Source organism: Lissotriton helveticus, chromosome 11 (assembly GCF_964261635.1).
Source record: "Lissotriton helveticus chromosome 11, aLisHel1.1, whole genome shotgun sequence".
In the NCBI taxonomy this organism is placed as follows: Eukaryota; Metazoa; Chordata; class Amphibia; order Caudata; family Salamandridae; genus Lissotriton; species Lissotriton helveticus.
Genome location: NC_136072.1, coordinates 913,514,218 through 913,541,593, shown reverse-complemented (window position 1 = coordinate 913,541,593; position 27,376 = coordinate 913,514,218). Strand labels below are relative to the sequence as shown.

The following is a 27,376-nucleotide window of genomic DNA, read 5'->3' as shown; positions in this document are numbered from 1 at the left end:
TCAGATCTATTCCCACCTTTTTATACTTTCAGCTCCTGCAAACTTTAAATTTGAATTCCTTTATATAGACATAGTCATTCATTAATTAATTATATAGTGCTTGGTACCCCTCATTAGAGTGCACTTAACTCATTGTCCCTGTGGCATGTCCCACTAAGCCATTCATGCCGCCTCAGTTAGTAAAGAGCTAAATCTTGAGTTGCACTTATGTTACACCTGCTCTACTTTTTAATCCAAACGTGCTCACATATGACTTAATGATTAGACACTGCCTACTGCGAACTTCGCAAAGGGATGATGTGTGCTGGGTTGATTTCCAAAGACACTTCAACCACTATACATGAAAGGCAGGGACATGTCATCTGGGAGCAGATAAAACAAAGGGCTAGGATATGCTTTCGCCTTCAGTCCACTTAGATCTGGTTGTCACATAGCACAGGTGGATATTGTACACAAGGACAGCATCAAAGAAACTAGTGCTTTTTGTGTGGATGTGTTTAGTGAACACTTTTTGCAGGCCTCTGAAATTATTTGCCATATGCTTTTTCTACTGAAATTCTAAAAGCCTTTCTACAGCACTTTGAAAACCTAGATGCAGACCATCTACTTTGATCTGCTTCCTAAATATGTTTTGCCCTATTTGCATTGCTCAAGCACAGCTGGCCCTTTTGCAGTGCAAATCTGGATCACCTACTGACCCTGCCGTCCTGCCTTATTTGCCTCACTGCCTCAGTGACTATAGTTCTCATCCTCAGTCAACTTTTTAACAGCTCGCTAGCATCAGCAGAAGTTCCTTCTTGTTGGAAAAGGGCTAAAGTTATTCCTCGCCTTAAAAAATTGCCTGCTGATCCATCTATCTTTATCTTGTCTAACTTTCTCCCTATTTCCCTACTTCCCACCATGGTTAAAATGCTGGGAAAGTTTAACATGCACTTATCCACTTATCTGAAGGAGAATACTGCTTGCACAGAATTGGTTGTCTCCAAAGTTGTGCAATTGAAAACGTTTGCCTTGGATGAAGGTGAAAGTGCCACTTTAATCCTTCTCGACCTGTCAGAGGCATATGATACTGTCTCACGTTCCATCTTGTTACAGCGCATGATGGAGTTAGGCATCGGAGACACTGCTCAGTGTTGGATAAATTCTTTCTTGGAAGATAAAGAGCAAGAGATCTGGCTTGCTCCCCATACCTCGTCCACCAGCAGCTAACTTTTGGGGTGCCGCTGGGCTCTTCCTGTAACCCTGCATTATTTAATATATATATTGCCCTCTTAGCAAAACTCATTGAATCATATGGGTTGGTGACCCTCTCATATGCTAATAATATCCAGTTTGTCTTCACTTTGAATCCTTCCTCTACAGGCAAGGTTATGATCTTTAATTCCTGTCTAATGAATGTTCTTCACTGGCTACATGAGAGCCATCTAAAATGTAATGGAGAAAAAACAGATTCTCTGATTTGGGCAAGTAATAGAACACTGGCAAAACACCAGCTTACTATAGGCCTTGCCCATCCCGCCGCTACCCACCTCGGTTGCCAAGAACCTTAGAGGACAGCTTGATGACCAGCTCTTTCTCCAACCCCAGATTGTGTCACTGACTGGGACCTGCTTTGCCTTGCTCTGCGCAATCAGAAAGTGTCTTGACCTTCTTCCTCAGGTGTCTCGTAGGACGGTTGTCCATGCCTTGATTACTTCTAGTTTGGACTATGTTACCATCCTATACCTAGGCCTACCAGAGGTATGAGACAGGAAACTCCATCTGATACAGAAAGCTGCTGCCAGCCTCATCTTGGGCATTCTGAAGAGGGAGAAAGTTTCCATCATCTGCAGGCTCTCCATTCATTGCCTATCAAGAAAATTATTCTATTAAAGGTTTTCACTCTCATCTATTGGGCATTTTATAAGCGCAGTCCATGGTATTTGATTGATAGGATTATCAACCTTCCAGAACCCTTCAACCTGCCTTGTTACTGTGCTGAAACTCCACCAGGTTAGGGGTGGCTGTTACTTTTTTCGGTTCTCGCAAGTGAAGAATAGAAACATCTCCCACTGTCACTTCAGGCCATCTCTCAGGTTTTGGCCTTTAGAAAAGCCCTTAAAACCTACCTGTTCTCATCACATTAGTGGAGCGCCATGTGGGCGTGCTTTTGCAGGTCGACCGCTGGTACACTCCGTTGAGGAGCTGCACACTTTAGAAATCTTTAATTCATTCAGGAATAGATAAATAAATGTCTAGTAGCACTTCCATGATGGGTGAGTCATCAACTCTGGTTAAAGCTAAGAACTGTGAAACAGAACAGTAATTTTTATTTGTATGTTGTTTTCACGTTACAAGAACTGCATCACTCCAAGTTTCAGGCAACTGTACAAAGTGCATCAATAGGAGGAATGGAAACATTTTCAAGTGCTGTCAAAAGCATTTGCAATTCTATGAGTAAAAGAAGCATGCAGTGAAAGAATTTCATAGCACTATACAAAGCGTTAAAAAATAAAAGAAGCAGGAGAACTAAACTAAAATAGTTAAGATAACATTAGTGTAAAGAGAATAAACATTGTTCAAGTAAGGTACAGTATGTCAACGAATATGTATAGAAAGTGAGGGATATGAAAGCAGAGTAAAGTTGAATTTAGATTACTATCAAAACAAGAGATAAGTAAATACAGGCACACAGAAATAGATGTTGTACAATATATGAACAATGCAATCTAGAATGCTGATAGCAAGACTTAGCTTAAGGTACAAGAAGGATAAGTAAAATGGGTGTCTGCATGTGGGCAATTCAGGATTTGCTATGAGGGTACCTTGGTTACATCATGAAACTGAGCATCAGCTGTTAACAGTGTGGTCAAGTGTTCTGGATGTACTGCAAGAACCTTCCAGATTGCGGACATTTATGAGAAAACTGTACAAGGTTGTTTTCTTCTTGAAACAGACCTGTTTTGGTAGCAGGTTTTGTGAACTTCTAGGTATGGGTAATGTTCTGAGTAAGATATCTGGGAATGTAGAGATGTAAGGCTTTGGAGATGGGACAAACAGTGATTATTTTTATGTTTGGGATGAGCCCTCCCACTTTGTGTCTGTGCAATAGGAGGTTGTTACTGATGGACTCCATCATCGTGGTCGTGATGGTTGCTGGATTGATATCACGGCCGGAGTGAATAAATAGACTTGAGGGGCTTCGACTTGTGGTTCTTTACTGCACTGTGAATCCTGTGTCTGAGCCTTATTTCAGTGACGGGCCCTGGGAGCCTTGGCATGCACGAGAAGCCAGCACCACAACACTGGCGATGAGCAGGCCCTCGCTCACCCTGACGCTTTCCACCTCGCATTGCACAACACTCCTGCTTGACTCGTGTGGAGCGTGTCCGGCTGCTTCGCTGCACCCTCTGTGGCCCGCATTTCCTTCAGTGGCTACTCGCAGTTTCTGATTCTCCCGTGGTCTGGTGCCAAGCGTTTCCTGTGGCTCCACGGTGCACTCAGTCTACCCGCCTCTACTCCAGCTCTCCTGGCTTTTCCTTGGCCCCGCCCACGGCTGCTCCGACGCTGTCCTGTGTCTGTGGAGGCAGCGCTTTTGTTTCCAGCACGCTGTGGGGTGGGGGAGGGGTTGTCCATTTCGTCAGGCTGTCTTTCTCCCAGTTGCGCTGACCTGCCTGCCACAACAAGAAGGTGTGTGCTGCCGGTACTGCTGCTGTGGCCGCTTGCTGCCTGTCTGCTGCTGTGGGCCACTACCCATCAACTATGAAAGGTACTTCCTGCCTCTTGCAGTAAGGCCGGCTGTGGCCTCACACTCCCAGCCTCTTCTCCCCATCTGACAAGTGGCTGTCTGATGCCAGGCCCCCCCCATCCTGTCTACAAATTGACCCCATTACTTCAAGGCAACATACTTGGCCTGCATGAACGTCACAGTGCCCTGACCCCTGGGTTGACAGTTAAGGGGTTCGGTCTGCTTCTTCATGGCCTCAATTCCTTCGCTGGAGTCATTTGTGCTAGATGGTCCTCTACCCGCCCTAGCTGCAAAATGGAAGGATTGAACTGAGCGGCTAGTGCCTATTTTGCTGCTGTTGCACTGGACAATGACAGGCGACATTCCATGCTACTATACTAGGGAGGTGCCGCTATCCATAAGTTGGGGACGTCTGTTGTGGAAGCCGGCGCATCTTTCACATACACAACATTGAAACTGGCGTTGACTGCCCACTGGGAGCCCTTAGGAAATCAAGATAATGAGAGATTCTTGCTGCGCCAAGCTCATCAGCTACCTGAGGAATCTCTGCACACCCTCTAGGCTCAACTCATAGATTTAGCTACTACCTGCAGCTTACCTGATGGTGATGATGAGATCCGGGCTCAGTTTATTCAAGGCTCTTTCTCAGCAAAGGTCAGGGAAAATGTTTTTCAGGTCCATGGGATGCAGATGGCCGCTAAACTGACAATGGGTCGGACCAAAGAATTCTTTAAGGTGCGAGCCGCGCACATGGAAGCTGCTCTGCAACAACAGGTGAAGATTGAGCCTGTCACTGCAGTGTCTGCCTTAAACTCTGGAAAAAGGAAAACATGCCAAAGATCCAACCCAACGCCCAAGACATGTTATGGATGCGGTGGGTCCTACCCACATCAAGAGCCCTGTCCCGCACATGGTAAGAAGTATTTGACTTGCAACAAACCAAACCATTTCGTTAAGGTGTGCAATATACGTTCAAAAGACCAAGTCATTACATGCCATGCAGACTCCAAACATGCCAGATGATGAGGAATACCTGGACAATGACGACACAGAAGGAGTAGTTTATGTCATCCATGCTCTACAGCCTAATGGATGTCAACGGAGACCCATCCTTAAACGCAACATCCTTCTGGCAGGTCATCCGCTCCAGGCATTAATCGCTACATGGGCTTCTATCAATATTTTGGCACATGATGTCCTGAAGACTCTGCCTCTACAACCAACTTTCCAGCCAACGTCCACCCATCTCTTTGTGTATGGCTCATCAACCTTGCTCCCACTGGCAGGAATGTTCAAAACGGAGATCAAGAATGAGTCCTATTCCACTCGTACCAAGGTATATGTATCCAAGGGTGACTCCACAATGCTGTTGACCTGCCAGATAACGAAAAGTCTTTAACTAGTCACTTTAGCTTTCAGCGTACAACTGGGTAGCGTGGATGTGCTGTTGAATGAATTCACAACAATATTTGATGGTATAGGATGCCTCAAAAACTGTTTCGTACACCTGCACATTGATGACTCCATTCAGCCTGTCGAATTGAAGCATCGAAGGGTGGCATTCCATCTGCTCCCCAAAGTGGAGGCAGAATTACAGAAGCTAGAACAGGCGGACATTATCGAGAAGGTTGGTGGCCCTACGCGCTGGGTATTCCCAATCGTAGTTGCACATAAACCCAAGCAACTGGGAGAGTTCAGAATATGTATCAACCAAGGGGGCACACTCTTCATCCTATATTCACCAACCAAGAGGATATAGAAGTGGAAACACCTTGGCCGATCCCTTGGACAGACCACTATTTGATCCCTTTCTCAACATCTGTGCCTAGAGTAAGGACAGAGGGATCTAGTATAAAAGCGAGATATAGAAAATGGGCAAGTTTTAATCCTAGCACCTTTTCACAGGCACTGGGGAAAAATAAACCTGTCTTAGGAACAGATATAAACACTGCCAATGCTCAGTTTGAGGAATGGATAACAAATGCTATCAATGAGATAGCACCATGGAGTACTAAGAATCCTAAGAGACAGAAGCCATCAGCACCATGGTACAATGAGACCCTTGCTAAAGCAAAGAACGAATGTAAGAAGCTAGAGCGAAAGGTGGGCAAAAACTTCTGCAACATGGCCAAAGCTTTCTATAAAAAAGAACTAAAAAAGTACCATGCACTAATTAAGGAAACTAGGTGCGAGTTCTACACAGTAAAGATAGAAAGCGCGAGTAGCTCTTCAAAAGAAATGTTTTCTATACTAAAATCTCTAAAATCCTATGAAAACCATAAGAAGGAGAAAACACACTCAGTAGAAAATTGCAATAAAATTGCTGAATACTTTGAAGAGAAGGCGCCTAAAATATACAGCAGTTTTCCAATAGAAGTATGACATGGGAACAGCGTAGAACCAAGGAAAGAGTTTTTAGGAGAAAGACTCAACAAACTTAAAATAGTAGCCAAAGGAATTAAATCAGGATCCCCACTCGACCCTGCTCGTGCAGAATAATTATTGATGGGAGCAGATCTTATCATACCATTCATCCATGAACTGATCACCACCTCCTTTCAGAAGGGGGAAGTCCCTAACAAATGGAAACAAGCAATAGTACGTCCATTGAAAAAGAAACCATATATAGACCAAGCAATCCTAGAAAACTCGCGACCTATCTCTTTGTTGCCGTATGTCGCAAAAATTGCGGAGAAATTAGTAAACAAACAGCTAACAGCCCATATACAGAACAATGGCTTATTACACCCATCTCAATCTGGCTTTAGAGCTGCCAACTCTACAGAGTCAGCTTTGCTATTGGCCAAAGACACAATGAGACAATGGGTGGACGCGGGACAGACAGCTGCAATAATCCTATTGGACTTAAGCGCGGCTTTCGATTACGTTCCACACAAGCTGCTTTTGCACAGACTAGAAGAATGCGGTTTAGAAAGCACTGCATTACACGAAGTTTCCAAGTATTGCAACAATCACAAATATCGAAAAGTATGGCAATATCCTAGGGAGTCTCACAGGGGTCGATCTTGAGCCCCATGCTTTGCAACCTATATGTCGGACCATTAGCAGAATTGGTGGAAAAACATCAGATAAACATCGTATCATATGCTGATGATACTCAGCTGATTGTAACACTCTCGGGAAACAACAAACAGAAAGCGCTCAATTTCTCGAGATGCCTAGAGGACGTGGCAAAATGGATGTCCAATCATTGCCTGAAATTAAATGGAAATAATACAGAGGTGACGATAGTGGGTAAAACCCCAAACCTATGGTCCTCTGCGTGGTGGCCAGAAATATTGGGTCCTGTACCCACACCAAAAACAGAGATTACAAATTTGGGAGTCTGGCTAGACACTTAACTGTGTTTTGATGCCCAGATACGGAAGGTAGCGGGTAAATGCTTTGGCACCCTAAAAACTTTGAGGAAGATACTGGACCTACTTCCATCTAGCACTAGGAAATCCATAGTGCATGCTCTGGTAACCTCCCAATTAGATTATGGGAATGTATTCTACTTGGGAGCACCAAAAAGGGGCTAGCCAAGCTACAGCTAGTGCAAAATGCGGCAGCTAGGTTGGTTCTGAGCCTTCACAAAAGAGCATCTGCAAGAAAAGCTTTGAAGGACTTACACTGGTTGCCGGTAGAAAAAAAGAGTACAATTTACGTCACTGTGTTACTGCCATAAAATTCTTGCAAAAAAAGGACCACAATACCTGCACCCTTTAATAACACATTACATCCCTGGCCGCAATCTGCGATCAGAAGGAAGGGCGCTGGTAAAAATCCCCAGAATGCGGACCACTAGAATGGGGCAAGGTCCTTTAGATACCTTGTGGCAAAATCGTGGAACAAGCTCCCTGAAACTCTAAGAATGGAACAATGTGAAACCACATTTAGGAAAAAGTCTCCTCTATATTGTGATGTCAATAATGGCAGCAATATCACCCCCGTATTAGATATGGGAAGTGCCTGTACCAATCTTTCTTTAAAGAGTCCACTTATCGCGGGGACACGCCAGTTGGCGTAACCAGGCGCTCTAGAAATGAATGAATAAATAAATACATTTGCCTACCTAATCTCCCCATCCGATGTGAGTGGCACCTGACGCCCACGGTTGATGGCATTGTGGCTCGAGGTGGTTTTCCAAGATGGATATCCAGGCAGGTTATCATCAATTACTACTCACACCGGAATCAAGCGCAGTCACCACCTTCTCCACCCATGTGGGTCTGTGGAGTTACAAACACCTCCGTTTTGGAGTATGTAGCACAGCAGAAGACTTACAGGATACCATTGAAGGGGAGTTGGCCGGACTCACGGGTGCCAATGTCAGCAATTACATTTTGATACACACCCCTACATTGGAAGAACACCTGGACTGTCTGAAAGCAACATTCCAACGACTAAAGGACAGTGGTCTTCACTTCATAAAGAGAAATGTGCCTTCTTTCAGAATGAAGTGGCGTTATTCGGGTACTGGTTCTCAGAGAAGGGGGTCTTGGCAGATCCTGTGAAAGTCCACAACATCCAAACTGCTCCAGAACCCACCAGTGTCACCAGCGTACGCAGTTTCTTTGGGATGGTTACATATTGTTCGCGGTTCATCCAAAACCTAACCACCCTCACTGGGCCCCTTAGGGAACTAACCAAAGCAAATGCTGCATGAAGCTCGGGGCCCGCCCAAGAAGAAGTATTTCAGGCGACCAAGAAAGCGTTGTCAGCAGATACTACGTGGCATATTTTGACCCCAGCCCTGAGTCCCAGTTGTCTACAGATGCGAGACCTGTTGGGCTAGCGGCTGTATTGTTGCAGAAACAAACCAATAGTGAATGGGCTCCAGTAGCGTATGCTGGTCATGTTTTGACAGAGACCGAACAATGTTACTCTGACATTGAAAAGGAGGCCATTGTGGTACACTGGGGATGTCGCCATTTTCACCTCTACCTCTACGGTCAACAGTTCACCGTTCATACAGACCACAAACCACTGGTTACTCTTCAAAGCCTCCTCCATGGATATAGAAATGGATCCTCCAATTGCAGGCCTACTGTTTCTCTGTGGTATATCGACCTATTTTTCAGAATTCAGCAGACTATTTGTCTAAACATGCTAGGATAGCCACCAAGTCTGATACAGAAGAGATAGAGGGGTGTGTCCGTCTGTTAGTGGAACAGCCCAGACCTTTGTCTATCACACTAGAAGAAATTGTTCAGGCTACTGCCAGTGATGAATGCCTCCAGTTAGCCATCTCTGCAGTAGCATCCGGAAACTGGCACACCCTGACTTAGAAAATCTCTCAATGCATTGAGGAAGCAAGAATAACACTGGCGCCATTACACAATATTCAGCTGGAACTAGCCGTGTCCCCAGAAGAATGTTGATGAGAAGCCTCTGTTTAGTGATTCTGAGGAGTTTGCAACAACAGCTGGTTGATCTTGCTCACATGGCTCATCAAGGGATCATAGGAACCAAATCATGGTTCCCCAGTCCTGATGATCTAGTTAAACAGACAGTACAACACTGCCCCCTGTGTCAGGCTGTGAGCTCTGCCGAACTATTGGCATCCATTATCACTGAGCCCATTCCTCCTTTTCCGTGGCGTCAGGCCAGTGCTGATTTTGGAAGTTTGCCAGACGGCAGGGACATGCAAGTCATCATAGACGACTTCACAAAATACCCGGAAGTTGAGATAGTTGTTTCAACAACCGACAGCCATCCGATACCACAGTTGGAAAAAGTCATGGCCACTCAGGGGCTGTTGGGCGAACTTCGAACTGACAATGGTCCTCGGTTCTCTAATCAAGAATTTGCAGAGTATTTGCGATCACTGGGCATTTGTGATCAGAAAATTACACCACATTTGCCCCAAGCAAATGGAGAGGCAGAACGGTTTAAGCAGACATTGAATAGGGTTCTCTGGATCGCTCTAGCCAATGGACAGACCATGGAGTGTGCCCTATACTCTTTTCTGAGGGAGTAGCAACTTACGCCACATGCCATGACCAAGGTGAGCCCCAGCGCTCTCTGAATGAATCAAACTGTGGTTGATACCATTCCACAGGTTGCGGAGCCTTCAAAGCTTAGAGATCAAGTAGATGAGGCACTATGTAAGCATCAGGTACATAATAATCAAGTCTCCCAAGCAAGACAAGCCAAGAAGTGAGATCTTTGGGTGGGTGATAAAATAGTAGTAAAAAAGTGGCATCCATGGAGCAAATTCTCGCTAACATTTGAGGTTCACCTGTGGACCGTGACCTCTGTAAATGGTCTATGGTGAGTGCCCAGAAACACTATAAAAAGATCATGAGGAACGCATCCTATTTAAAGCTCTACAATTGGGGGTCTGAAGAGCCCAATTTAGTTTTTCCCGGCAGTGCCCCTGCCAGCCACAAATAGGCCCAACATTCAGGGATCCTGTAGATTTCAGCGATGATTCAGGAGAGGACTATTAGAATCTATCTGCAGGTCCTGAGGTTCATGTGGAGCCCGAAGCCCTGGGAAGCGGGAGTGGAAACCCCCAAACGGCAAGGGACAGAAAGATACCATCTCAGACTGCATCTAGTGAGGTCATGCAGTCTGAGAGACTTTGTTTATTTATTTATTTTGAAAGTTTTATATAGCGCGAACATGACCACTGAGGGTATCCGAGCACTTCACAGATTATGCCTCAGAAGGTAATAAGCATACAAAACAGAATAACCAAAATGACAAATTTCTAGTGAAAATTGTCCAGCATTCTTGTGAAGGCACAGCAAAACACATCATAAAAAACAGAGGGAGAAAAAGAGCACAGTCTAGAATTGTCCGACAGACTCATGAACAAGGTGGCTGGGCAAAAGTCAACGGGTATGGACCCAGAATCAGAGGAAGGTGCCAGGCTAAGGCAGAAATGTCTTCATCAGGAGCCCTTTGACTTCTTTTTTGAAGAAGACAGTAGACAGGTTCACCCTGACTTCAGGGGGAAGGAAGTTCCAGATCCTCGGAGCCATCCCTGAGAAGGCTCGGTTATAGGTCTTTTATTTTTGAGGTTTAAGCAAAAGGGAGCTGGTGCTTCTGGAGGCTCTAGAACCACAGGAGAGTTCCAGTTTCTGCGCAAGATACAACAGCATCTTGAAGTAGATGGCTTTGTGAGCCATGCATGCGATTTTTAGCTGTATCCGAGCTTCATATGGCAGCCAATTCAGTTCCAGCAAGTCTGGGGAGATGTGGTATTTTTTTGTGCCAGTTAAGAGCCTCGCAGCGGAATTGAGTGTAGCTCTAAGAGGAGCCATCCTCACTCTGGGCAGGCCACAAAGTGTTGCACTACCATAGTCCAGCTTTGAGGTCACTAATGCTTGAACTGCAACCTTTAAGTCATGAGCAGGGAGGAAGGGTTTGAACTTCCTAAGTAAGCTGAGTTGGACGTTTGCTCCTTTGGTGAGGGAACTGATGTGCTTCTGCATGTTCAAACATTTGTCTAGAATGGTGCCCAGAGATGATGCCGAGTCTACAAGGTGCGGTCTGCAGTTAAGGGCAGTCAGCTGATTCAAACATTGCTCCAGGACGAGGGATTGTTGTAGGGTGAGATCAGTAGGAATTCCGTTTTAAGAGCATTTAGCTTCAGGTGATTGCATATCAGCCAGCTTTCTGTTTCCATTAGAACTGAATTGAGGGACTGAATGTCTTTGGGGGAGTCGATCTTCAGGTATAGTTGGGTATCGTCTGCATACATATGATAGCGAATGCTGGATGATTTTAGGATTTCTGTCAGAGGCTCCATAAACAGGTTATAGAGCATGGTGGACAATGCTGACCCTTGTGGCACCCCCAAGGTAACTGGTGCAGGGTGGGACAAGGATTGGTTCACCTTGAAGCTTTGGGATCTATTCTGAAGGAAGGAAGAGAACCAGTTTAATACCGGCCCAGACAGCCCCATCCTGTGTTCTAGGATGTCAATTAGGTGATCATGTTTGACAGTATCAATAATGGTGGAATAATCAGCCAGTTCGTAGGTGTGTATTACTGTTTAATTGCTCTCCCCCTCTTTTGTCTTTTCTCTCTCTCTCTCATCTTGTTTTCATTGTTCCTGGATTCACTCTAGCTCAGTTATTGCTTGATGCCATATGCTGTGGAGCTATTGTTGTGTTTGTGTTGTCTAAGTAAAGGAGGAATGTTATGTTTGGGATGAGCCATCCCACTTTGTGTATGTGCGGAGGGGGTTGTTATTGATGGACCCATTCATCGTGGTCGTGGTGGTTGCTGTGATGACGTCACAGCCGTAGTAAATAAATAGACCCTAGGAGCTTTGCTTCGTGGTTCTTTACCGCACTTTGCATCCTGTGGCTGACCTTTTTTTTTAGTGACTGGTCCTGAAGGGCCTTGCATGCACGGGAAGCCAGCACCACAACAGTTATGATGCATCAAGAGTTGGTATGATAACTTTACTTTCTAAAAAGTGAAGTGCGGATTTTGGCTATTATTATTATCCCATCTAAAAGTTTGTTCCTTGGCTCCGCACAAAATGTAACAACAATTACACTTGGGAAAACGAAAGACAACTCAGCTGATGCTATCAAACTGAGTTAGGAGTACAACGCTAGATGATTGGACCTCCCAGTGGAACCCGATAGGAAAACCTGCTGGCAGGCAGATGACCATGGCTTACTTCGCCTGTGTGGTGGTGTGTATACGTGCTGCCGTTGAGGCTTTTTACATCTCAATCAAGACAGTTAAACGCCTATGCAAGTTCTAGGCGGTTGGTGGGTTCTTGATACTTGGGGGTAGTACGCTTTCACTCCACGTGTTATTTGGAGAGAAGCTTTTTCTTTCCAGAATTCCACTGCTCTGAATAAAGTCTGTAAATTGAATTGTCTTCCCAGAGTTCCACTGTTGGGAATAAAGGTGGTAAACTGAATTTTCTTTCTAAGAAATCCCTGTTCTGAACGAAGACAGTAATTTGGGATTTTCCAGCATATTGCGTGCACAAATGGTACTAAATTCCCAGAGCGCTGAATTGTAGCTGCGTTATTATAGCGTGGCCATCTCCGCTGGCCACCATGCTCTGCCGGGGAGAGAGTTTTGCCACGGTCCCTGGGAAGCTGTATTGTATTAGTAAACAGGAAGTGGTGCAGGATCTGTGTGTGTACTGTGTAGGCTGCTGAGGCTGCCGAAGAGGAAGTGAGCGGATACAACGGCGCTACTGTTGTCTAGGGACCAGGTGCTGCTGACGAAGAGTGGATCAGTAGCAGTTAGCGGGGAAGATGCCAGGTCAACGTCCATCAGCGAGGCGATGGTGGTAGCTTGACCAGTTAATACACTTTACTCAAGCTATCAGAATATATATATTTTGTTGTAGTTTTACCTAGCGCAAACTTTACCCGGAGGTGTTGGAGCATTTTAGATGAGCATCATCCAGTAACATCACTCGAGGAAACATACTTTTTTGTCTTCTGTGGACTCCCACTAAATCATTACTGTAATCCGGGCCCCAGCCTGCGTTATTATTATAAGCTGAGGACCCCCGTTTTAAGCAGTTTCTATGATATGAACCTCAAAAGAATATACAAAAACCTGTGTACACCAAACAAATACTCGAATATTCAGTTTACTTCACAATCAAACATAAACCAGTTTTCCCCCGTTTTCACTTTTTCTTTTTAATTTGTACATACTTGATTCATTGTAACCTATTAATTTTAATATTATTTAATTTTTGTTTCAGTCCTTGATTAAGACTCGGACCTCCGGGGTCCTCGACCACAGCTTAAGAACCACTGTGCTAAGGTATCACTAGGGGCAGCTGGAGATATCTGTGAATATTTCCACGGCCAGTAGTTGTAAAACTTTAGTGTGCTTCCTGTTTAGAAACCCTTTTAAAGAAAAAAACGTTTTGAGTGATCTATCTGGCCATAGTAACATACCATGGTTGGAGTTTGAATTTTCCCCACCTTGACAGGTACCCAATAACACAGGATCACCCTTAGAGACTGTCGATTTTGAATGGTCTCAGGGGTGTTAGTCCAAGTAACCCACGATGAGTGGTTAGGGATGAGTTCTCTTTCGAGTCGCCCACCAAGCAATTACGACTGGTGATGTCTTGGTACTATCATGCTAAATATTATAATAGTTGCAAAGGGACCGGTATTTGGCCTAGTCTGCATTGTCGTTATCAAGTTTTGCATTTCCGATCAATTTGTTGTGAGTCCTCAAGACTCTCTTGTACGTCCCTGTTTGCTTGGGTCCATCATAGTGTGTGACCTTACACCCAGGAAGTTGTGATATACTGTTTCCTGACCACGAAAGGGAGGTCTGTTGTCTGTTTCATTTTAAGTGTCAGGCAATGCATTTGTTTTGGTATTACGTCTGCTGATGTGGATTGCACTAATTCTGATTTTGGATACTTGCTTAAGTTGTCTGTTATAACGAAGAAATGGTGACATTCGAGTAGGATGGCAAAATTGGCATTTAGCTGTGACTACAGTGATGTGGAAGCATCTTCTGATCTTATGGGCACTGGGGGATATGGCTGCTCCACTGCATCACATGACAGACAGTTGGCTACAGTGTTTTTAACGTAGGCTTTTAGTTCTGGAAATCAAACTGCTGGGATGGAAAAGTCCTCTGCCTGGTAAATGATGTGCCACCCGGCCTTGAGTGCCGAACTGTACTGATGTCTGGATCCCTGATGCTGATTTTTGTTGTCACGGGCAAATACGGATTGTGTGTGAGTCGTGACAGAAACCAGATTGTGGTCTTGGTGGACCATGAGGAGTGCCCAAAGCACTACCCTGATAGAGGTAGAAGGCTACTGCCTTCACCAGGAGCTGAACACCTAGAGCGCAGTCATTACAGAATATTGTGTGGTGATTAGTAGGAGCTAACAGATTCTTTTTTTTAAGGTTGCACCTGTATCACCAACCGTGGGACGTGCAAGACACTATTGTGTACAATAAAGAGCTTGCAGCCCATCCATTGCTTAGTAATAATTGGAATAATTGCCGCTCTTCTTTTCTGCCTCCTAATTGGCCAGTATTTACCCTGGAGTTACTTCCTGCCCTTCTGATGAGCACTGATTTATTCACTTTAATTACTTTAATTAATCTCCTTCCGCTGATCGAACTGTGATTCAGGTACTATTTCCATTGTCTGTTTTTTTATTCTCCTTTCCACTCTCCTGTTTTTGTTTCTTTACGTTGATCTTCTATATATGCTGTTGTTGTCACATAGGGAAAAAGCATTCTGCCAATATGTTTTTCTCCTTGTGTACATAGGCTATCCGGACTCCACCTTAATCCACTCTACACCACTTGAACTCCACTCTGATACTCCACTCTATGACACTCCACTCTATGACACTCCACTCTACAACATTCCACGCCATTAACTTTAAGCCATGCTGAACAGCAGCCGTACTGGTGTACAACATGGCTGAAACACATTGCCAAAGCCAATAGCTCTCTCATAGGTGAGACCTATTTGCTTTGCCAGTGCTTGTTACCTGTGTCAGTGGAGTGAAGCCTACAGGTTCGCTCATTTTTAAAGTTCTGCTTTGTATGCTTAACTCGCTCTTTGCCTACATAGGTTTGTTGTAGAGTGCTGCACAGCACAGAAGTTGTCCATCTGCGCAGGGTGCATGTTTTGTCTATGAATAGTATAATACAAGCATAATGCAGTACTGAGCAGCGTGTGCATGATGAGTGCATATGTTGGATATATATGTGCCTATGAGTGGTACAATACATGCAGGATACGGTGCTGTGCAGTGTGTGAACGTTAAATTAATGTGCTAGATGTATGTGTGTCTGAGTAGTTCAGTACAACAAGGATACAGTGTTGTGCAGTTTGTACACATACACTGGGTGTATGTGTGCCTAGCGATGGTACAATACATGGCAGGCCCTGGATTCCGCTTTGGGAGACAGATTTGTGAATTGATGTCAGCTGGGTGGGACTCACACTAGGGAGCGGAGAGACAGGCTTCCCCTGCACACTTCAAAGGGTGCTCTTTGATTCAGTGAGAGGTCACAAGGAAGGGGCCTGAGACCATCTCAGAAAGGAGAAGGAGATGGGTCTGATAAGAGAATCGTAAAGAGTAGGGCTGGACCCCAGGCTAACCTTTTGATACACATATCACTGTGACTGAGATCCACATGTGAACTCTAGTCACTTACCTGGCTAATGTTGTGGGGCTGTGAGCTTTGGAGTCCCTCCTTCTGTCACAGACAGCTCTTAAGAGGAAGAAGAGATCCGAGAACCGAATCAGAAGCAGACCCCCAACATCAACTTCAAAGACTCAGACTCAAAAGTATTAATGACATAGCCTGTCTTACTGCTTGCAGATGACAGAGTGAGATGGAGAAGCTCTGCAAGACTTCTTCATATGACCACGACTAGGGGCCAACGCCTATTAATCTAGTCTGAGTGAGGAATTATCACCCAGGGAACCCAAAACCACCTACCCAGGAGCACCGGCGTCTGCCTGCTTTCCATGAACAGTGTACCCTGTGATAAAGAGGAGAGTGTTAGAGGGAGTGAGGTCCAGTGGGAAGCCTTGTCTAGTGGACTCCCTCTGCGAGGTGTGAGGAAACTGCTGCTTCCCTGATTGGATTGTTGCCTGTGTGCAGGACGGAGTTGGCGATACGCGTATGCATGGGAAGTGTGCCGTGAAGTGCGCCGTGCTGCGCCAATTGGGCCGGATGCTGAGTGTAGTACCGAATCGGCGTCCCCATATGCCAGGACTAGCCACAGTGAAACAAAACTGCAGTGCGGTAAGGGCCGTAGCCCTGTGTGGTTGCGGCCCGTGACTCCGTATGTCTGCAGGGGCCGCCACCAAAGATATTACAGTGCCGATTGGGGAGGTGCCCGTGTACTGTAAGATACAGTGACCCGAATGTCAACGGGGTCACCGTTAGCATAAAAAACTGCAGCATGATCTGCAAACTTTGCTAGAACAGTGTGCACACCGTGTGAGCACCTCTGCACCATCTCCCAGACAAGGGACCTGCAACAGGATAATCGGAACCTACCTCCGCACCAGGAAATGACGCAGACACCACTCAGGAGGAGCTGCAGAGAACCTCTGATCATTTCAGGAGCACAACAGTTAATTAGGGACTTAGCACCTGCTGTGTACAGCCACCAGGGCCTCTTGCAGCAGACTCACCAAAACTGAGCAGTAGCCTCTTGAACCATCCATGTACTGGGCTCGATCAGGCTCTTCAGACTCTTCCCGCCTGCCGGTGTGGGTAAGACTAACTTTGTGCTTGTCAGCCCTAAGGGAACTTGCTGCTAGTTAGTGCGGTATAGCTGGAACACTTTTGACTTTAAATTAGTCAAAGTGGACTCTTGAGACTCGGACTGCTAGTGGCCCATACCTTTGATGTTACCAGTAGTGAATGGTGATTAGCCACTATCATTAACTCGAATTGTATGACCATCTGTGAATATTGTCTTTTTCCTCTGTGTTCGGTTGGCATTAGAAATAAAAGACATATCTTTCTTCATAGAAGTGACTGTTTGACGGACAATGATTTGTTGCTGCCATTGCATGCATTTGTGAGCCCATGTTGAGATACTAGTCGAAGAGTTATGATGAGACGGTTTCAACCAATAGCTGAGACCAGGTGGACGTATTCTGATTCAGACAAGATTGTCTTGTCAGAGTCCTCTGGTGGGCGTCCTCTATTGGTGTTACTCGTGCCGCGCTGTGGGTTTGTCTATCATCTGCGCTCGTTACCTCGTTGTCTTTGTTGTCAGTAATTGAACAGTACACTTTTGCAAAATGATTAGGTTTCTCACAGGCAGATCATGTTTTTCCTCTTGCATATTGTCTCTGAGCCAGTGGCCTGCACACTATTAGTTCAGACACTACAATGTTGCGAACTCAGATGCCAGTGCTACCCCCATACTGTCTCCAGAAGACAATATCCCCTGCACTATTGCGACATCAGGAAACTTCCTTCTAAACTGGCTCACTGCAACCCGGCTGTCCCACAAGGACCTACACAGCATAACCCTGGCATACCCTTGTGGCACCCCCTGAACCCGCGGATTCAAGTCAGGTGTTTTTCTACAACCTTGTCCCACAGCAAATGCACATTCACATGACAATTGGTAGAAAGAACACTCTGCTTTCTGTGGCCTCATGACTGATAGCACTCTTTGCTCCTCAGCGTGCTCACCTCTCCTGTTTTATCCTCGAGTGGTGGACCTAAACAAAGTTTACCCTCTGCAAGTGCACTCCTGTAACACTCCACGATCTGCTCCAGCACTACATAGACAAACAGCTAAAGCCATATCACCAACCACTACTTGATAAGCACATGAGATATTAGAAGCACCAACACTTTGATTCTCTTGTTGAATGTTTTTTGTTTTAAAATAGGTTTAAAAAAAAAAAATTTTTTAAATAAAGTTGTTGCATATCTTACTGATATCCTTCTGCATTCGTGTTCTCAATCAGCAGTCAGTTGAAGAGGGAGCCTTTTGTTTATGCATTGAATTTTGTTGTTCCACTTGAGGGGACATTTTGGGTGTGTGCAGTCTAGTTGACCAGCACATAAGCCCCACTCACCATAAAAATAAAGCTGGTGCTGGCAAGCCCACACGTGCCCGTCTGCACCCAGAAGGTGCCAGGGATTATGCCAGTTTCTCTAGGGAAAGCATTTATTACTCATTAGATCAGCAACGGGCACTTGATCAAAAACAGTCTGCATCCAAAATCTGTCTGCATTCTATAAGCCTCTGGAGCCAGGAGAGCGCTGTAAATTTACATGCTGGGGAGGCCATTGCTAAGGAAGGAGAGATGAGTATTGGTAAATATTGTCTTTTTGCCTTGAATTGCCCCCCTATAGCCAGGCGTAACACTGAGGTTTTTGAGTTAATTATGTATAATAAACCAAACGCCGTGAATCTTAGGATACTATCGCCAATAAATCTTATCTGGCTGCCATCAAATGTCATTAGAAAGCTGTCAGAAAATAATGTATTAATCATTATGCCTCTAGGATTGAAGAGGCTCAGAATACAGCCAGCGAGATCGTTTCTGTTGTGCTTGCTTTGCCAACTCTGTGATGAGTATATGATCATTGTTTTTGGTTTGGTTGTTGTTCCTGTACATGATTGTTGAGTTTTGCTCCCCTTGAGTCATTGTGCTCCATCGTCTAGCACATTCTTCGTTCTCCCAGGGTGTATGTTAGATTCCCCATGTTAGGCTAATGTTCTGATTTGTTACCTTTGCCTCAAATTGTAAAGCGCTCTGATATCCTTCGGGATCAAGTTCGCGCTATATAAAACTTTATAAATAAATAAATAAATAAACTCAGCTGTGTCTGCCCTAGTGGTGTGCAGGCTACTGGCTCACAGACAATATGCACATGAGTGCTCTTTACAAGGGAGTCGTGCTCTGCCTCGTATCAGGAATTATAAAGTGTGGCTAATCACCCGATTGGGTATCTAGGTGCTTGAAGACCTGTAGCACAATCAAAGCCTGCTTAAACGACACTGGTGTCTCCACAAGAGACAACATTGCAGTGCAACAGAACAGCTTTAATTCTGCTAAAACATTGTAACACACTGCCAGATGTGCATTACACATACCCCTGCTCAGGCATAGGATGCTCTCCTAGCATTTCACTGCTGCCATTGTCGTGTGCGCTGACATCTAGACACTATCCAGATCCACCCCTCTTTTTAGGTCTCGCCTAGCCAGCGCGCATATGCTGGTCTAGGAGGGCCTTTACCCATCGGTCTTCACTTTTCAAGCCCTGCAATCGTGCTTGTGACGGCATCCACCTTGTGGGAGCGAGCAGCGGCGCGGCCACGTTAATTACAAACATATGGCCACTGCTCGCTCCCGCAAGGTGGATGCTGCCACAAGCACGAGTGCAGTGCTTGAAAAGTGAAGACCGCTTGTTTTTTAGTGGGCAGATTTGTAGTCCCAATCCAACCCTGGCCCGAGCACACATGCTTGTCGCCAGTTGTATGCACAGTACTCATGTGTCCATGCCGTTCTTACACATGCATGCGGGCCTAGGGACCCAGAACCCTACAACGCCTTAGTTGTCTACAGCTACAGACAACACTTCATGTTAGAGACCTCCTGCTGCAACACAAATACTGTCTTTTGGGCATGGCCACTTGGTCTGGCAGCTCAGTTTTTCTTCGCGGTGTTTCACTTCATGTTTTAATGTGAACAATGATGTTATGGCGTCAGCAGGCCCGCGAGAGTTCCTCTGGGTAATGATTGATGCTAAAACGGATAGAAGTGCAGTAACACTGCACGAGTCACAGCTCCGGGCCGCCCTAAACACGACCCTGTTAGCACAACCTGACTGGAATCATTTGTCTCAGGAGCACCAGGAGATTTGAGAGCAGCTGTAAGGTTGACCATTTCCAGCAGGGCATATTTTTGGTCCGTTGTAACGACAATCCTGACCGCAGATGACTTGCTGAATGTGACTCTTAGTTCTTCCAGTGTTTCGTTGGCATCTGGTAGTTTTCTTGCTGTAGTTTCTCTAATTCGCACGCAGTCTGAGACATGATAAAAATATGCATGTTTTCAAGGTTGACCAGGCAAACTGGATAGCGTCACGGGATCAGGAGTTATTCATAATGCTTTACACATGGGTCATATTACAGAACTACAGAAAAGCAGGGCAAATCAATTGTGCACTGTTATATATTGCTTGCTCAATGCCAACTGGAGTAAACACTTTTTCCATTAATCAACATAATAATTTTTAAACTAAGACGAACGTGTAGGAAATAGGTTTCACTGCATCATTGTTAAGCATATATAAAACAATTAGAGCGCTCAAAGTGGGATAAAAAGGCAGCAGATCAGGGTGCTCTGAAAGGGGGCATGGCTGTAGAAGACGTACAGCTGTCTACTAGATGCATGTCTTCTAGAATTGAAGATGTGGCCTCATACATCTGAAATGGAATCCTTTGTGTTGTATATTCATAAATAGTCTTGTTGGGCAAACAATGTATATCAACTGATTATACTGCACTATTTTGCGCGGCCGCAAGAAATAGGAAATTTGGCAAAGTAAATTTAGAAGTAAGCTGCACCTTGAGTGCTTGCTTTCGTTGTTCTGGGAGAGTTCAGTGTACAGAGGGGGTATCTTGGTTATTCACTGAGAAGGAAATAGTATCTTAGGCTGTGGGCCACCAATGGTAAAGGACAGGATCTTCTATTAATACTTTCTAGTATCCACCTATTGCCATAGGACTCAGAAAAAAGATTTTACATTCTACGTCTGTGTTTGATCTCTTATCTTCGACACAGGCTCAGTTCAGGAGGCGAGTGCTCTAGGCAAACCTTAACCCCTTGGCCGCGGTGGTAAATCCGCTGGGGGGAGGGGGGCCGCGCGGCGCCGCCATGCTGGTGACGGAACCACTCCGTCACGGGCGCGCTGTGCTTGTGACGGAGTTGTTCCGTCACGGCCCCGCCCGCTCAATGAAACTCTCAGCGCAGGCGCGGAATTAATGCTGCGCAGGCGCGGCGGCCGGGCCGTGGCGGAACCACTCCGTCACCAGCACAGCGCGTCCGAGGCTGGTGACTGAGTGGTTCCGTCACCAGCATTCAAGGGGTTAATTATATCCCCAACAAGGTGGGCCATCCACTAAAGTAGCCCTATAACCCCAAGACGAGCAATAGATGTGTTACAGTTGACTGTCCCCTATATGGTTAAAGAGGTGCTCACCCTTGATCTGTGTGCCCAATTGCATGTGCAGCTCATGTACTGACCATTGTTTGGGCTATCCTATCAAGAGCTCAGGGGCCAAGGCTTGTTTGTCTTTGATAGTGCGTGGTCCAGGGCCTGACTTGTGACCTGGAGGGGTTTCACAAAGGTTGCCCTTATAGTAGGCATCAAACTACTGTCCATGCCCTGGGTACGTCACGTAAAGTAGTGGCGACGGTGTACAGTGTGTTGTGAATTTGTATTGTGACTAGACCTTTTTCTCTGTGTTAGTGAAAGTGGGATCTATTGACCCCTCTCATATAAAGTTCCGCTGTTACATGAAACCCAGAATCTTGCACTGACAATCCGTTTGTATGTAGAGCGTGTGCAGTCGTGTATGGGAGTAGGAGTCTGTCTGTGTAGCTGTCTGGCTCAATACTGGGGGTCAGTGGAATCCATTTTGTATGCCCCTGCTTTAACATGACATAAGATGGAAGGTGAAGACAGCTACCGGAGGGATTGGAAGTGTATTGCCTGCATTCCTGTGTATGGTGGGTGGAGACCTAGATATTGAAGTCAGGAGGATGGAGACAGGGCTACCTCACGCCCTATTTAGGCAGGTAAGACGTGTGCCTCACCCCTTTGTAGGAGAGACTGCCAGGTTGTTATTATGTGAAGGCTTTGGAATAGGCTCAATGTTGGACATTATCTCCAATGATGTAGTCCCAGGATAGGCCCATAATTCTTTGTATTTCATTGCTAAATAGGTATAGTTGACAAGATGTCTACGTACTGCACCATTGCCCTTGTTTTAATGAAATACCAAAATGCACTATTTAATCTACAGTTCTAACTTTGCTCTTACATTATAGTTATAACAAAGAAGTATAAAAATATAAAAGTGGCACTAGATCACAGGGTAATATAAAATGGATTTAAAAGATTCCTGAGCTTACATGTTTGTACCCATGCAGCATGCAGACCCAAATGAGGCATATACCCAGGCAAACGCTCATCTGCCATGAGGTCAAGATGCACGCTACACTCAACGAGCCCATGCACACACTGTACACACAGGGCCCACTTGACATCCTGGGCTTAGCCCTGGATACTCTTTTCCATTCCTAGGACTTAAATACATACCCTGCTCCTTCGGAGCCAGAACATGCACTGCGCTCCTAGGGCCCGGTTCAACTGCCTATGGATCTGAGGCACACACTCTACGCTCAGAGGGCCCAGGCACACATCCTCTCTTCTCAGCTCCCCGAAACAATAATTATTCAAGAGCGCAATACAATACAAGAATATACACATCTTGTACCTATTATCCTACATTAACTTTAAAGATTCAGGCACCAATGCCAATCAAACCCTAGACTAAGGAAAGCTACAGTCTTTGAGTCATAGCCAGTTGCTAACGCACACACACACCCCTTCCCTGGTCCTCTTTCTTTGCACACAGCTGCCCAAACCACCTGCTGACTGGCTGTATAAAACTCTAATCCTTTCCCCCTTAGATTAGGTTTTGATTTTTGGGCTAATCCTTTTGAGCAGAAAAATCTGCTGATGGCAACCCTCAACAAACTGGGGCAACACAGGCAGGAGTCCTAGTGAGTTGTGGCGGGTGGTGAGTGGAAAGCAGGTTGCTTAGATTATGGACATGGGCAAAGTAGGTAGGAATGGTGCATTGTAGTGTGCCGCAGCAGTTCGTTCTGGCTGGCAGAAGTCGAGCCTTCTCATACCTCGCTCCTAAAAAGTGGGATTATCTCCCACTACACATTAGAACCTCATCCTCTCTACTTGAGTTCTGCAAGGAGCTAAATAATTGGGTCTTCGAGTAGTTCCCTGGCCCCGCCCTCAAGACAAGGCCCCTACACCTGCTCAGCATCAGCATATTCTTGCAGGTGATAGCACGTTCTCCAGATACACGTACCATAACAAGACTATCCCTAACCCTTCCAATGTTACACATGCTTTATTTATTCATTTGAATGAATGTAATGCATGTTCATTTTTTATTGACTATGCTACTCTTACCCTAGCCCTAAAGCTAATTGTAATCCTAAACCTCAATAGTAATTTAGTTATATTATTTTATCTTATATTTTATAAATATACTTTTATTTGAATACAGTAAATTAAATAACGAACTGCTAATGCCAATGTGGTACCCGTTTCTTGGCTGAAGATAACTTGCCCTCCTACTGTCAAATTTGTACTTAACGTGATGTTGTGCTGCACCCAGTCTGTTTGCGTTATGTAAGCTTGAAAAAACAATTTCACTATACAAGAGCCGTATTATTGCTATCACCAATGCTTGTTAAACAACGTGCAAAATTTGCATGCAAAAATTGGTTATTTTTTCAACTGATCCCGATTAAAAAATAAAAAAGGTGTTTGCAAGCACTTCCCGTTGCATCTGTATGGAAAAAAAGCTTCTGCTACTTTGCAACTGAGCTTGCTTGCTTGGTTGTATATAGGTGTGTTGCTTAGATGTAAAAACAGCAAATAAACAGAAAATAAATGAACCCATATTTGTTTATATGCAAATGACTGAGCAGCTGTGGCTGTGTTTTGCAAAAGAGCTGCACCCAGTAAATCGGCCCTTACCGACGTCTCAAACCAGTTCTGGGAATTTGTGCATTTGACATAGGTCTTTTTAACCTATTTATTGCACTCAATCCTGTAAGTCGTCACATTTCTTCCTTCACTTAACACATTTAATCGTCCAAATTTAGCCATTTATTTGTTACAGTCTGCATATTTGTTTCTGAAATTCATAAATCCAGTCATCAATGGCAATTTATGTTAATCCTGGAAAATAAAAAGCACTTTGAAGTACTTCAGAACAAATACCCTGAAAAAATTGCCCTGCGTAGACCCCATGAGACTCTTCATTTCTTGTCATGTGCTTGAGGCACTTAGGTCAAAGGCGTCCAGGTGTTTATGGATTACCTTTCTATCCCGTGTCTGGAAGTATCGAAAGCATAGCATGAGGCTTACACCTTTTAGGGTTCAAGGACTGTGAACACTACAGTTGTAGGCTAGCGCCAAGACGCCTCCGGGCATAAGAGCGCTTTACAATACTCTAAATCAAAGCTGTGTGTCCTCCTCTCCCTCGAGAGACACTGCAGTGTTCAAACACAGTTAAATTGATACTTGTATAGCGCACTACTCACCCGCAAGGGTCTCAAGGCGCTTGTACGAATACCGCTGTGGAACCCATCCTGGCTTTCCCTGTGAGGTGTCCACTCCTGGGCACCCCCAAGGTGGAGGCCAGGCATCCTTTAGCGTTGTGGGGGCCGTTGTGGAGATTAAGCAAGCTAATGCCCAGAGTTGCAGAGTGGGCAATCTATGATTGGAATAGGCACCGAGGCGAGAATTATCAGGTTCTTGGAATTTTTGAGCCCAAGACCCGCCAAGGAGGGGAATTGAACCCTGGTCCCGGGCTAGACCTTTGCATCAGGGTCTGCTGCTCTAACCATTGAACCACACTTCTCCAGTTCACAATCTGTCTGCTGCTATATCTTCGTGTTCAGTCTACAGTTCTCGCATGATCCTTCTGCTGTCTCCTCTCAGTCTGAGTGTCATCCTATAGGTGGCCCTTGGCACGTGGCATTCCATGCTGCATTCTGGGAAAAATGGTGGGGAAGGTCCGTTGTTGGAAGAAGAGTGGTGGGTTCCCAATGGGGCCTGGTAGTGGCCCAAATGCCTTTTAAACTAGCAGGTTTCAATGTTCAAGTACATAAAATGAACTAACTAGATATGTAAAAGTGCTGGCACTCATGATCTTAGAGTACCTGTTTGCTTTTGGAAAGTGCTGGTGCTGTACCATTAAAAGAGATGCAATCATGGTGGGAAGTGTCAGTCCTCTCCCTTTCAAGTTGATCAAATGCAGGTTCTCTGTACCAGACAGTACCTCCAGTAACTGTTACAGTGAACATTACTGCATCAGAGAGCAGCAGCTTACCTACAGCACAGGCAGTACAGCATGTAAAACTGTAGCATATGGTTCAGAAACAACTCACTATTTCCAGTTTCCACAATGTGTCTTACCATGGTGTGATACCACAGTGTTGACTTTTAAATGTTGACATTTATGCAACAATATAGACTGCAATATATCGACTTGCATATATCATCAAGGTAAAAATCTGTGGAGTAGAATAGTAAATCTGCACTCCTCTGCTTAGGCTTACTTTGATGAAGTTGTGCAAGTCAGTATCTTGCCGTCTGTTGTTGAAGGTCGATGTTTTTGTATTCCATAGTTTCACATACAACCCTCACCATCTGCCTGATAACATCCTCTGTGAACTCCTATAACTCAATTTTCTCACTTGTCTTTTATCTTGCAGGGAAGAAAAGGAATGAAGCTCTGGCAGGACCAGGAGAGCCTTCGGGACTTTAAATCGTGGCAGACAGAAAGCTTCCTTACCATGCAGGACCTGATCATGGGCTGAGAATTAAGCTGGCTGTTAACCCATTCTGCAGGCTGACCTTAAGAGCCTTAATGCTTTGCTGTATCTGCAGTGCACTAATAATCCTAACCCTGGAGAGATTGCTATTACCTTGATCTCATGTTGTTACTGGAGCAGATGGATGAAGCTGTTGCCTAGATTGACCGCTAAGATCTAGGCCTGTGCTGTCTCTTGAGCAGGATGATTCCCTGGTCTTCCCATCTCTGCTGTATCTGGAACACACTGCTGACCTAATCATCAGTCGGATCCTCCATCCTTGCTATTAAGTTCTTTCTGGAACCCCCAGTTCACCCCATCCCATCATATCCCAGGACTTGACCATGGTATTTTTCTGCAGGACACTGCAAAATCAGCTTCCTGTCAGCCCAGTCTCCATTCAGCTACATAGAACTTTACTTGTACATTATCTGCGGTGCATGGCTATCATGAACTTGGACAACTCCCTTTTAAGTTGATGAGGTAGGCAGACTGATCGTCTTCACATCCGGTCATGGTGTATTAGACCTTCAATGCATCACCTTAGAAGGGGCCTGAGAAGGGCCTGTGGACCCGATGGCCCACCCGTGGCCTCTGTTGTACTGATGCTGCTACTATGCTGCCTACATATGATGGATTGGTGTGACCTACTGAGGCTGGAGCCAAACCTGGTTGTCTGGCACTACCAAGGTGAGAACTCACTTGTAGTAAATCAGACTGGAAAGTTTTCAGTGTTGCCCTTCATCCATCTGTCACATTTTATTTATGAAGTAAGAGTCACAAGTGGTACGATAAGGGATGAGTTTACAAATAAAACGATTGTTATATATAAAGTCATAAGTATGGGTGGAAACAATGAACAGATAGAAAGAATAAGCACTAATACTACATCACATATGTTGCACTAAACATGTTAAAAGCATTTAAAACAAAAAGATCTGCAAGTTCTTTTAAGACAGAAGTCTGGCAACGTGGCACTAACAATAACAACTCGTATCACAAATAAATGATCTATAGCTGGCTCAAAGTCATGCAGAAGAGACCAACAAGGAGCTGGATGGTAAGGTATCTAGAAAAACAATCAAAAGCAACAAAATATAAGCATTACATTATTGGAATAATGTTGGGCAAAAATAAATGAATGTAGATGAAGACAATTATATCAATTTTACAATAGAAAATATGTTGTAACATCCGAATTTAAATACTACTGCTGTAGAGGACATACAATTAGACCTCTTCTTAACTTGAAAGGGAGATGAACAGATTACAGTGTAATGATCAACCATGGGGTAAATGATCGTTGGTTATTATGTAGGATAAGAGAAAGGAATCCAGTGGCAACCACAGCAAAGGTATATAGCTTCCAAAATCAGATCTTGACAATCTAAACACAGTTATTAGAATAATCAGATGGGGTCATTTTTAGGTCTCGCCTGAGCTAGCGTGCATGCACTGCTCTGCGAGACTTTAAGTAAGGGCTTTTTCAACTCTAAACACACTCTTGTGCATGTGCTTTTTAAAAA

General features: G+C 44.9%; 1 protein-coding gene across 1 annotated transcript in view; it reads left to right on the top strand.

Moving 5' to 3' along the window:
* The window catches only part of RHBDD3 (rhomboid domain containing 3), a 122,257-nt gene that overhangs the window by 52,791 nt on the left and 42,090 nt on the right, over positions 1–27,376 (top strand). The window contains exon 2 of the mRNA XM_078667176.1: positions 25,752–26,540. Coding sequence (XP_078523302.1) covers positions 26,384–26,540 — 157 coding nt within the window. The 5' untranslated portion in view covers positions 25,752–26,383. The remainder of the gene's footprint in view (positions 1–25,751; positions 26,541–27,376) is intronic.